The sequence below is a fragment of the Ranitomeya variabilis genome, chromosome 3 (assembly GCF_051348905.1).
Source record: "Ranitomeya variabilis isolate aRanVar5 chromosome 3, aRanVar5.hap1, whole genome shotgun sequence".
Taxonomy (NCBI): domain Eukaryota; kingdom Metazoa; phylum Chordata; class Amphibia; order Anura; family Dendrobatidae; genus Ranitomeya; species Ranitomeya variabilis.
In genome coordinates, this window is record NC_135234.1 from 213,817,620 (window position 1) to 213,830,205 (window position 12,586).

The 12,586-nt window shown below is 46.7% G+C and overlaps 1 protein-coding gene across 1 annotated transcript in view; it reads right to left on the bottom strand.

Annotated features, from left to right (window-relative positions):
* Nucleotides 1–12,586, bottom strand: part of PM20D1 (peptidase M20 domain containing 1) — a 189,067-nt gene that overhangs the window by 120,392 nt on the left and 56,089 nt on the right. Inside the window, exon 3 of the mRNA XM_077295146.1 lies at nt 3,799–4,031. Coding sequence (XP_077151261.1) covers nt 3,799–4,031 — 233 coding nt within the window. The remainder of the gene's footprint in view (nt 1–3,798; nt 4,032–12,586) is intronic.

Sequence of the window (12,586 nt, forward strand, 5' to 3'; positions counted from 1 at the left end):
TAGTGCTCGGAGATTTAGTTTTTCTTGCCGCAGCTGAATGATTTACATCTGTTAGCCAGCATAAGTACATGTGGGGATTCCCTAGCAACCAGACAACCCCCACATGTACTTATGCTGGCTAAGGCTTCTTTGACACTTCCGTCTTCTGCTGTGCATCGCTGTTCAGTAAAATGACGTATCGACGGACGTCACGAAAATAGTGAAAAACGTGTGTCACGCATCCAGTGTAATGATGGATGCGTCCGTTTGTGTTGTTGCCACAATTTCAATGGAGAGAGAGAGAGGGGGAGAGGGAGAGAGACTTTTTCCCGGATCTGAAAATCCTTCCGGGCATGCCCAGAGGGGAAAAACGTGATACGCCGCTGGATTCCTGTGTGCTACGGTCAGCGATGGATCCTGCGTCCATAGGCTTCCATTATAGCCGACGACGGACAGCGCAGGACCCGTCGCTGACCGATTATTCCGATGTGCAGAAAGAAAAATGTTCCTCTGAACGTTTTCTGCGCACGACAGACCGCTATTTTCCAACGGATCCAGTGCACGATGGATGAAACGGATGGCCATCCGTCACAATCAGTCACTAATATAAGTCTATGGGAAAATGCAGGATCCTGCTAATTTTTTTGCAGGATCCGGCATTCTCAAAAAATGACAGATTGTGACGGGAGCTGAAAGACGGAAGTGTGATAGAGGCCTAAGGCCTCTTTCACATTTCCGTCGGTACGGGGCAGTCCCAAACCGTCAGCCTGACGTACCGACGGACGTTGTGCAAATAGTGCACAACGTGGGCAGCGGATGCAGTTTTCAGACGCATCCGCTGCCGATTATGAGTTCCGGGGAGGAGGGGGCGGAGTTCCGGCCGCGCATACGCGGTCGGAAATGGCGGTTCCGAAGGACGAAAAAATGTTACATTGAACATTTTTTCGTCACGACGGGCCGCAAAATCACAACGCATCCATTGCACGACAAATGCGACGTGTGGCCATACGTCGCAATGCGTCGCTAATGCAAGTCTATGGAGAAAAAACGCATCCTGCGGGCAATTTTGCAGGATGCGTTTTTTCTCCAAAACGACGCATTGCGACGTTGGCCAAACGACAGAAGTGTGAAAGAGGCTTAACAGATGTAAACCATTCAGCTGCGGCAAGAAAAACTAAATCTCCGAGCACTAAAAAAATACTCGAAGGACCCCCGAGCATGCTCGAGAAATCGAGTAACGAGTATATTCGCTCATCACTAATAATTGTATATTCTATGAAGAATGAATGGAGTGGCAAACTGCTACATGTTCTCAAGTTCAATGAAGGTTTCAGAGGTTGGACAATGGAGAGCGCTAATTTGTAGACAGCCACCTGTAACTGCCATTCTTCAAATATTTAGGGGGGCATAGATGGCTCTTTTGTCTTTTCATATGGAAATGTCTGTGTTTAGCTGCTTATATGTTAAGTATGTATGTGACAAAATGGGTGGAGACTGCACAGAATGCCATCTAGGGCTGCATGTGGCCCATGGAATGCAGATTGTGCTCACCTGACCTACAGAGGGGAACTGAAGAAAATTTAGCATCATAATAAAGACTTGTGACTACAATCACTTGGACCCCATCTATCGCCAAAATGGTAGACTTGTATTTCCCATTCTCACCTGGCCACAAAGCTGTGGTTAAGAAGGGATGAGAGGAGCAGATGCTTGCACCTTGTGCTGATCTTCTGTTAATCATATATTGAGGTTATAGGTTCATGCAATAACATTTCTTGATCTAATGATTAAAACTGACCTTTGAAGTAGTCTGACAGACCTAGTGGTTAAGGTCATAGCCTGCATGCTAGAAAATCCAGTGAAAATGAAATGATATATACAGTCATGGCCAAAAGTATTCACACCCCTGCAATTCTGTCAGATAATACTCAGTTTCTTCCTGAAAATGATTGCAAACACAAATTCTTATTATTATCTTCATTTAATTTGTCTTAAATGAAAAAAGTACAAAAATAATTGTTCTAAAGCCTAATTGGATATAATTCCACACCAAACATAAAAAAGGGGGTGGACAAAAGTATTGGCACTGTTCGAAAAATCATGTGAAGCTTCTCTAATTTGTGTAATTAACAGCACCAGCAACTTACCTGTGGCACCTAACAGGTGTTGGCAATAACTAAATCACACTGGCAGCCAGCTGACATGGATTAAAGTTGACTCAACCTCTGTCCTGTGTCCTTGTGTGTACCACATTCAGCATGGAGAAAAGAAAGACGACCAAAGAACTGTCTGAGGACTTAAGAAACCAAATTGTGAGGAAGCATGAGCAATCTCAAGGCTACAAGTCCATCTCCAAAGACCTGAATGTTCCTGTGTCTACCGTGCGCAGTGTCGTCAAGAAGTTTAAAGCCCATGGCACTGTGGCTAACCTCCCTAGATGTGGACGGAAAAGAAAAATTGACAAGAGATTTCAACGCAAGATTGTGCGGATGTTGGATAAAGAACCTCGACTAACATCCAAACAAGTTCAAGCTGCCCTGCAGTGTGAGGGTACAACAGTGTCAACCCTTACTATCCGTCGGCATCTGAATGAAAAGGGACTGTATGGTAGGAGACCCAGGAAGACCTCACTTCTTACCCCGAGACATAAAAAAGCAAGGCTGGAGTTTGCCAAAACTTACCTGAAAAAGCCTAAAACGTTTTGGAAGAATGTTCTCTGGTCAGATGAGACAAAAGTAAAGCTTTTTGGGCAAAGGCATCAACATAGAGTTTACAGGAGAAAAAAAGAGGCATTCAAAGAAAAGAACACGGTCCCTTCAGTCAAACAAGGCGGAGGTTCCCTGATGTTTTGGGGTTGCTTTGCTGCCTCTGGCACTGGACTGCTTGACCGTGTGCATGGCATTATGAAGTCTGAAGACTACCAACAAATTTTGCAGCATAATGTAGGGCCCAGTGTGAGAAAGCTGGGTCTCCCTCAGAGGTCATGGGTCTTCCAGCAGGACAATGACCCAAAACACACTTCAAAAAGCACTAGAAAATGGTTTGAGAGAAAGCACTGGAGACTTCTAAGGTGGCCAGCAATGAATCCAGACCTGAATCCCATAGAACACCTGTGGAGAGATCTAAAAATGGCAGTTTGGAGAAGGCACCCTTCAAATATCAGGGACCTGGAGCAGTTTGCCAAAGAAGAATGGTCTAAAATTCCAGCAGATCATTGTAAGAAACTCATTGATGGTTACCAGAAGCGGTTGGTCGCAGTTATTTTGGCTAAAGGTTGTGCAACCAAGTATTAGGCTGAGGGTGCCAATACTTTTGTTTGGCCCATTTTTGGAGTTTTGTGTGAAATGATCAATGTTTAGCTTTTTGCTTCATTCTCTTTTGTGGTTTTTCATTTAAGACAAATTAAGTGAAGATAATAATACCAAAGAATTTGTGTTTGCAATCATTTTCAGGAAGAAACTGAGTATTTCTGACAGAATTGCAGGGGTGTGAATACTTTTGGCCATGACTGTAGATCCAGCAAATTAATCATTTCTCAAGTTCAGTAAATTAGCAGCATGCAGGTTAAATATTCAAATTGCCTCTTCTGAGAAAAAGAGGACTTAACTCTATAGCGCCACCTGTTGGAAGTAGCGATCCTACAAGTCACAATCAACCCTTTAACGAGTCGTGGAATATGACTTAGGATAAAAGCCAAATCAGTATCTCAATTCGCAGATTAACATTAATGTTTTTAGTTTGCTTTTAGTCCAAAGAGTTATAATTGTAGTATTACATTATCAATGTAATCAACAGTGCATATAGTGTTTTTAGACTCACAATCAAACAGCTTTTGTCATCCAGTGCACCTCTTCCATATATGTAGCCATCATGTTCTTCTCCATAAAAAGGTGGAAGATCCCAACCTTCAGGAGGAGCTGGTACAACATCCAAGTGAGCAAGAATCATGTAAGGCTGTAGACTTTGGTCGGAGCCTTGTACCGCAAAAAGGTGGCTGTATTCTGCCACCACTTCATGTTTAATAATACTTGAGGAGAACACTCTTGGAAAAACTAATTTGGAAATAAAGAAAAATTTGATTTAGAGAAAGAAAATCTGAAACATAAAAGGTGGCCACAAGGGCTTGTTATACATTATATCTGAGTTTTACAAGAGGTCACACTAAAGGCACACTACATCAGCCATATGATGAGCCCGATTCCACCCAAAACATGGCATAAACCTGCCAGGCCCAAAAGCCATCAATTATACTGTTCGATAACACTATGTAACAAATTTTTATTTATTTTTTGTTCCTGGGTCCAAAATGTGTTTTCCTAATCCGTTATACCTAAAACAAATAGAAAATAATTGCTGTTCCACAAAAACTTTGCTTCTGTGATCAGGACAATGAGGACACTGAATATGAATGTAAAATTTTCCCGAAAACAGACAAATTTCAAAATGTGCACCTTGCCGGCTCTGCTGTTTTTAGTAGAGCTTTTTTTGTGCCTGTGCACGGCACGTTTTTGCTCAGGCTTCTGCGGGGAGGTGCGCCTGTTACCGGCCGGGACGGCGACCCCCCGACACACTGGTTCCTTGTCATTCAGTTCCTCCATCAAGCCACGTTTGGCTATCCAAAGAGCGGCATTCAAAGACAGCATTTACAGGACCTCGCATCATTAGGAGACTTACGTCTACATTCAGCGCACTAGGAGCAAGGTATATGAAAGCACCTTATTAACCCTTTGTTCCAAGGGTGTATATGTATATTTATTTATATTTTTATACTGATATTTTTAGCGCAAATATATATTTTATGTATCTCTTACAGTGTTTATCACTGAATAGGGTGGTTTTCATCATCATATTTGCTGCAAATTTATTCAGTTTTCGGGCAGCGCCCTCCGGACACCTGTTTTTATTTCAAATTTCAAAATGTAATTGTCCTGATCACAAAAGCAAAGTTTTTGTGGAACAACAACTGTTTTCTATTTGTTTTAGGTATAACGAGTTAGGAAAACACACTCTAGACGCAGGAACAAAAAAATAAATAAAAATGTGTTATAGTGTACCGTATTTTTCCGACCATAAGACGCACTTTTTCTCCTCCAAATTTGAGAGGAAAGTGTGGATGTTTCTTATGTTACGGATGTAAAGTGGGGAGGGGGCAGCGGCGGCAGGGAGTGGGATCGCACTGTGATCCCACTTGCAGGAGGCTGAAAAATGTCCCTGCTGCCTGAATCAGCGCTGGGGAAACCACATGGTCCCGATGATTAAAGTGCAGTGAATATTCATTAGTCGCTTCCCCGCCGACCTGTCAGCTGAGCACTGAGCGGGGAGCAGCAAATGAATACTCCTTCACTTACACAGGAACACACATAGTTTCCCCAGCGCTGGATTCCTGCAGCAGCTGGGGAGATCGTGTCCAGGAGGAGGGGGCAGCAGGGGGCCAGGGGAGACAAGATCGCCGCATACCTGCCTGGCTGTGCTGGATGCTGAGGCATAAGGACCTGCGTGATGTCATGAAGTGGGCGGGCTGGGGCATCACATGACAGCACAGAGCCCTCCCCCTTCTGAAGTCATCACAGGTCCTTCAGACTCCCCACTAGAATATGCAAGCTTCCTCTTATGACCTGTGCTGTGGAGAGGCAACAAGAGGGAGGACTCTGTGTGTGCAGTCATGGGATGCTCCAGCTTTTACCTCACCAGTGTGGCTGGCTGCCACAATTAAAAGGTTAGTCTTTACAACACACAATAAAGCACTCTGCCACTCCTGTGGTGAACTATAACTCCCAGCATGCCATTCTCCCATGGGTTCTTAAAGCAGCACTCCAGTGTTAGTTTTCAGTGCTGGAGTGGTGCTTTAAATATAAGCCCTGTGCCCCCATTCTTATACTCACCCTCCAGTGTCTTTATACAGTACTTTACAGACATCACACTGGTCCCGCAGCACCATCTTCTACCCGCAGCTTCCAACATAATAACGCACTATTATATATAATAACAGCACATATAATAGTATGTTATTTATGTTACTAAATATTTTACCACATTTTTTTGCTTCAAATATTTTTTTTCCCTATTTTCCACCTCTAAAACCTGGGTGCGTCTTATAGTCCGGTGTGTGTCTTATAGTCCGAAAAATACGGTAATTTCCTTTTTTAAATACAATAAATATGCAATTTTTCTGGCCTGTGGTCATAAAATCAAAGTTTGTGCTGAATGTAGTCGCTTTTCCATAGTCTTTAAACATAAGCAGTTGACATATTACACTTGGAAGCCAGGAGAAAAAATTGTGATGCATAATGTAATCAGACGGATAACAACCCAATGTCTGTAGGTTGCCCCTGCATCTTTTTCTAGACACAATGTCACTCTGGACCAGTAACTTGGTAAGCTATAGCAATGTATCTCCTTTAAGTGTGTGTCTCAAGTTGTAAATCCTGTAGTCTTTAGGAGTAGCTCGATGTTCAGATAACTAAAAAACTGCATGAGAGCAGAATTTAGGTCTCACATAATGAGAGATATTGGGATTTGTGGCTTAGTAGCAATCGCAAGAGGCGCCTATGATAGCAGCAGTCGAGTGCCAGATGAAGAAGTTTGCATTGCATTGGTCTAGCTACTATAATGCAGCACTGAAGTAGCCACCACACCGGGGTAGTGCAGATCTTTTTGTTTATTTCTATCTGTAGTATATGTTAGCTTTGGGCAAAGTTCACACGACTGTATTTTCAGTCCGAGTGCTGTCCGTGACAAAACTGACACCACAGGGACAGCATTATGATCAATGTCATTTATTTAGGCTGGTAGGAAGAGCGTTTATTTTTTTTTCACAACCAAATCTGCGTGTAAAAAAAAAATTAAAAATCACAGCATACACAAGTTTCTCCTTCGCCTCTTTGGGGGACACAGACCATGGGTGTATGCTGCTGCCAATAGGAGGCTGACACTAAGTGATACAAAAAAAGTTAGCTCCTCCCCAGCAGTATACACCTTCCTGATGGCTCTCAGCTAACCAGTTCATGCTTAGTGTCTTAGGAGGCACATGTCTGGTTTCCAGACCTACCGTTTTTTTTTTTTTCTTTTTCACCATGGAAAACGAGACAGGGGCGACGGACCCTTTTGAAGGGGTCCGATCTCCCCAAACCAACAACAGGCGAGCACGTGGAGTGTCGCCTCCACGTATCTTCTCCCGCCACGTGGGACAATATGTTGGACTCAGCCCTGACCACCCTAAGGTAATGAATCCCTAGGCTGTACAGGCGCATATGGACAGTCCGTGGGGCCCCCACTGCATCACCAATGCTCAGACAACGGTGATGGAAGGAGGCAGACGGTCCCGCTCCTCATCCCCTGAAGGGAAGATGGAGCTAGGGTGCCTGCACCGTCCTTTATACAGCCCCCCTCTAACCTTAATCTCTGGAGCCACGCGAGGTGGAGGGCTGGGAGGGATCCTGCTGCGGCACAGTTTTCCCCTGCCGTTCAAGATGGGAAGCCTCGCTCCAGCCCCGTGCCCATGTTCTCGGGCGGGTGCTAGGAGTTCCCTGCTGCTGGCGGCGCCAGGCCGCGGGCCGAGATCCCTTTCCTGCCTCTCTGTTCCGGGTCCGTCCCCTCCATACTCGGGCGGGCCTCAGATAATTTAGTTCCCGGCTTCCACAGGCGGAAGTCCTGCCCCTTTTAGCCGCGTCATCTTCTGGCGGCTCCGCCCCCTCATCCTCAGGCGGATGCCGGGGAAAAATTTAGCCCCCGGCTTCGGCCTCCGATAGGCCGCGAGTCGAAACTCCGCCATTTCCAATGGGACCGTCCACCAATTGGGCGCATTTTTTATATGGGACATCACTGATACTTCCTCCTCTGACGGGTTCCACAGGACAGCCGGAGACAGGACTGGGGTAAGTGCTACTCCCCCCAGCCTGGCAGCTGCAATATATATTCCTGCAGCTTATCCAAGTTCTGATTATAACAGCAGCAGGTCCAGCATGGCTAGAAGGACCCAGTCTCATACGTTTTTATATATGCATGTATGGCCTGTCGGTCCGCTTTTCCGCTTGCCCAGAGTAATCGTCTCTGTGAGGCCTGCTGTTCCGAGCGCGCTCAGGAGCCCTCCCCTGCGACTCAGCCCAGTGTGTCAGGAGCAGAAAGCATGGTCTTCCTCCCGGAATGGGATTTGTCTTTGTCGCAATCTATGGCGTCCCTAGCAAAGGCAATATAGTCCCTTCAGACCCCATCTGGGTCCAGAGGCAGCGGTTCGCCTGTCCTGGAGAGGTGCTCCAACTCACAGGAGCCTCTGGCCTGCAGGGGCCGCTCTCTCACTAGGCAGACGCGGGGGAAACAAACCCACACCGCGTCCCCTGGTCCGTCGGGTGCATCTGCATCCCTGAGTTACGTCTTTCGTTCACCATCACCAGCGGAGATTAGTGAACATGGTTCGGAGTACGATTCCGAAGGGTCCCTCAATTTAGAGGCGCCTGATTACTAAGAGTCAGTAGACAGCCTCATTGAAGCCGTCAACCAAAATCTGGGGGTAGAGGACATATCCACCTTGGCTTCCGGTCATAAGGTGTCTTTTAAGAAGCCCCATAGTTTTGTTTGTTTTTTTTGTTCTCATCCTGACTTTGAGGATTTAGTACAGCGTCTCTGGGATCGGCTGGATAGGCGTTTTCGGGGCAGAGGGCTCTAAATGCAGACATCCTTTCGCCTCGGAGTTCCGTAGGAAGTGGGCGGAATCCCCTTCGGTAGACCCTCCTGTATCTCGTTTGGTTTCTACAGTAAAGACGTTATTATCTATTCCTAATGGTTCTTCTATTAGGGATCCAACCGATCGACTTATGGAAGGCCTGGTGCGTTCAGTATTTGAGGCCTCAGGCTCAACCCTCTCGCCCTCTTTTGTGGCGTCTTGGGTGGCCAAGGCCATATCCTGATCAGTGTCTTTGAGGAGAGCTCAACAAGATAAGGATCTGCAATCAGAGGTGACGGAGATTTCAAATCAGGTCGCCCTAGCAGGTAACTATCTAATTAATGCGTTCTTGGATGAAGTCTCTTACTGCTCTCCTCTATCAGAGCGGCCGATTATTCGGCGAAAAATTGGATCAGCTCATTTCTGATACCACAGGAGGAGAAAGCAATTTTCTCCCACAGCAAAGGTTTAGGCAGCATTTCGTCGCCAGTTTCAGGCACGTTTTAAGTCTATTGGGGTGGACCACAGTGGCAAACCCCGCTGGCCCAGGTTGACCTAGTCAAGACAGAGATCGTCAGATCTGTTACAGAGCCAACCCATTGTGAAAAACGCGGTTACAACTGCCTAAATCAGGAGGATCTAAGTCCCACAGATTTTTGGCCAAATATCTGGAGGCAGGCTCAGGTTGACACAAACATATCTTTTTTTCAGCCAATATGCAAACACGTGGGGTATCCCCTCCACGTATACCTCCCTATGATGTGAGATGCCATATCTGGTCTGATTCTTAGGGGCGACGGGTCCTTTTAAAGGGCACCGATCTCCCCACACCATCAATAGACGAGCACATGGAGTGTCTCCTCCATGTATACTCTTCTGCAGCCAGACCTAACACCGGAACCAGTCCTGTCTACCCGGAGACCTGAACTCTGTGGATGTACAATGGCACCCCTCTTTTGGCATCCAAGCACTCCCCTCTGCATAACCACAATTTAGCAGAGGAAGCAAGAAGGCGGACGATCCCTCTCCACTTCCCTGTTAAGAGGGTGGTGGATCAAGGGTTCATCATTTTAACTCCGCACTATCAAAAGAGAGCGGAGGTTGCAAGAGACTGCTTTTTCTGACCTTCTGGATGCAGCTGGTCATTCTGCCACTTGGCAGATTAATCGGGGAAAATCTCCTGTGGCATACCTACCAGTATTCATGCCCGAGGGGTTATCAATTAAAATTACTACGGACTATCAGATAGCAGATCTGATTCATTCCGTCTTGCAGCCTCGGGTTTAGTGCTCTCCTTAACCACCCCTTGGGTTGCTAGAGCAATGGTCTCCTGGTCGAAGACCTTTACTACTTTGATTCACAACAGTAACCTTTTCCCGAAGACAGTACAGCTGGTCAATCAATTTTCTTGAGCAGGAGACTAGCCGTTTCACGCCTCTCGGATGCGGCTAGTTGCGCGGCGCTGTCAGCAGCAAATACCATTACATCCAGAAGGGCATTATAGCTCAGAGAATGGAAGTGTACTCTGCGTTCAAAAACGCCTCTAACATCACTCCCTAGGATCACATGTTTCCTATAGACAACCAGCACTACCTAGGGTCACATGTTTCCTATAGACAACCAGTAGTGGAAGAGTTTTCCAGGACTGTCTAGATCTAAGGGATCTTGGATCCAAAAAGAGGGACCGAAAAGTAAGACTAATCCTGGACCTCAAACTTCTACCAAGCTTGACAAGGTCCTCCTTCTTCGGAGGGAGTTTCTCCGCTCAGCTATTTCTTCAACGGAAAAGGGTGGAGTTTCTGGCATCCACCGACATTCGGGATGCTTACTTTCACGTTCCTATTTTCCCCTCTTTTTCGCTTTTCCATTCGCAAACTGCATTTTCAAGTCACAACCTGGTCCTTCGGCCTTGCTACCGCACCCTGAGTGTTCGCAAGGGTCATGACGGCTGTCATGTTCCTCTTGCACCCTAGAGGCGTGGTCGTCCTGCCCTGTCAGGTCGACTTTCTAGCCACTCTTCCAGGACTACACTGAGTCATCTATATCAATTGCTATACCCTCTCACCTGGATTGGCAGCTTCATCTAGACAAGTTTTTCCTCTTTTACAGCCCAGCAGATATCCTTTTTAAGGATGATCCTGGACACTTCCAGGGGGTTGGTAATTCTTCCTTGAGACAAGGCCGTGGCTCTTCAACTCAGAACTCTCTTACTTGACCTCTCATAACCTCATTTCATTCGATTGCTGGGAGGGTCATGAGAAAAAATGGTGACAGCAATGGAAGCTGTTTTCCTTCGCTTCGCTCGTTTTCGGTACGTCACATAGGCTTTCAGAGGATAGTCTCTGAGCTCCTTCCTCATCCGGGAGAGATCCTTCGAGTTCAATGATTATTAGTAACTGCCGTTGACAGCCGCCTTCTCACGATCGTTGTTCTCGGGATCCGAACGATACGGCTAGTGCTACAGCAGGTCCTCTGCTTTCTGGTGGGTCTCCCATCTGAATTCAATCGGATAATGCCACGGCTGTTCCATACGTCAATCTTCCAACAGGTAACCACGGTCAGGCATCATGGATGAGGTGCCTCACATTCTCTGATGGGCCAAGATCTATCATTAGGTGATCTCGGCAGTACACATCCCAGGCGTAGACCTCTGGACAGCAGACTGCTTCAGCTGTCTGGGTCGCGCCTCAAGTGAGTGGGAACCTCTCTCGGAAGTCTTCTATCAGATCTGCCTTCTCTGAGGCACTCCAGATGTAGATCGGATGACGTCCAGACTGAACGCCAATGTACTAGAGTTCATAGTTCGGCCTAGAGATCCAAAAACCGTTGCAGTGAATTATCTGGTTCTTCCGTGGTACCAGTTTCCGTAATCCCCCTTCCACTACCTCCGAGAGTCGTTTGAAAGCGGGAAGGGCCCCAGTGGTCTTGGGAGATCCGCACGGACCAAGTTAGGTTTTTTGGTTTGCAGAGCTAGGACTTTTTCTGTCTTAAGGTACCGTTACACTAAGCGATGCTCCAGCGATATAGACAACGATCCGACCTAAACTAGATCGCTGGAGCGTCGCTGTTAGGTCGCTGTAGAGACGTCAAACACAGCAGCTCCAGAACGATGCAGGAGCGATCCAGTGACGTAACGGCGACCCACTTATCGTTCACGCTCCATGTAAAAACATTGCTGACATCGTTGCTTTTGCTGTCAAACATGACGATATACGCTGATCTAGCGACCAAATAAAGTTCTGGACTTCTAGCTCCGACCAGCGATATAACAGCGGGATACAGATCGCTGCTGTGTGTCAAACTCAACGAGATCGCTATCCAGGACGCTGCAGCGTCACGGATCGTTGTCGTTCTCGTTGGAAAGTTGTTTAGTGTGAAGGTACCTTAAGGCTACTTTCACACTTGCGTTTTTAGCAATCCGTCTTTTTGGGAAAAAAACAGATCCTGCAAATGTGCTCGCAGGATGCGTTCTTTACCCATAGACTTGTATTAGCGAAGGATCGCGACGGATGGCCACACGTCGCATCCGTCGTGCAACAGATCCGTCGTGTTTTGGCGGACCGTTGGCACGAAAAAACGTTCAAGTGAACGTTTTTTTGTCCGTCGTATTTGTAGCCTATGAATATCAGCCTGCAGCTGTCTGCGTAGCCTTTACTGGCTATTAAATAGGGGGACCCCCCAAAAAAATGACGTGGGGTCACCCTATATTTTATAGCCAGAAAGGCTACGCAGACAGCTGCGGGCTGATATTCATAGCCTAGAGAGGGGCCATGGATATTGTCCCCCCCCCTGGCTACAAATACCAGTCCGTAGCCACCCGTAAGATGCGCCAATTCCGGCACTTAGCCCCTCTCTTCCCACTCCTGTGTAGCGGTGGGATATGGGGTAATAAGGGGGTAATGTCACCTTGCTATTGTAAGGTGACATTAAGCCGGGTTAATAACGGAG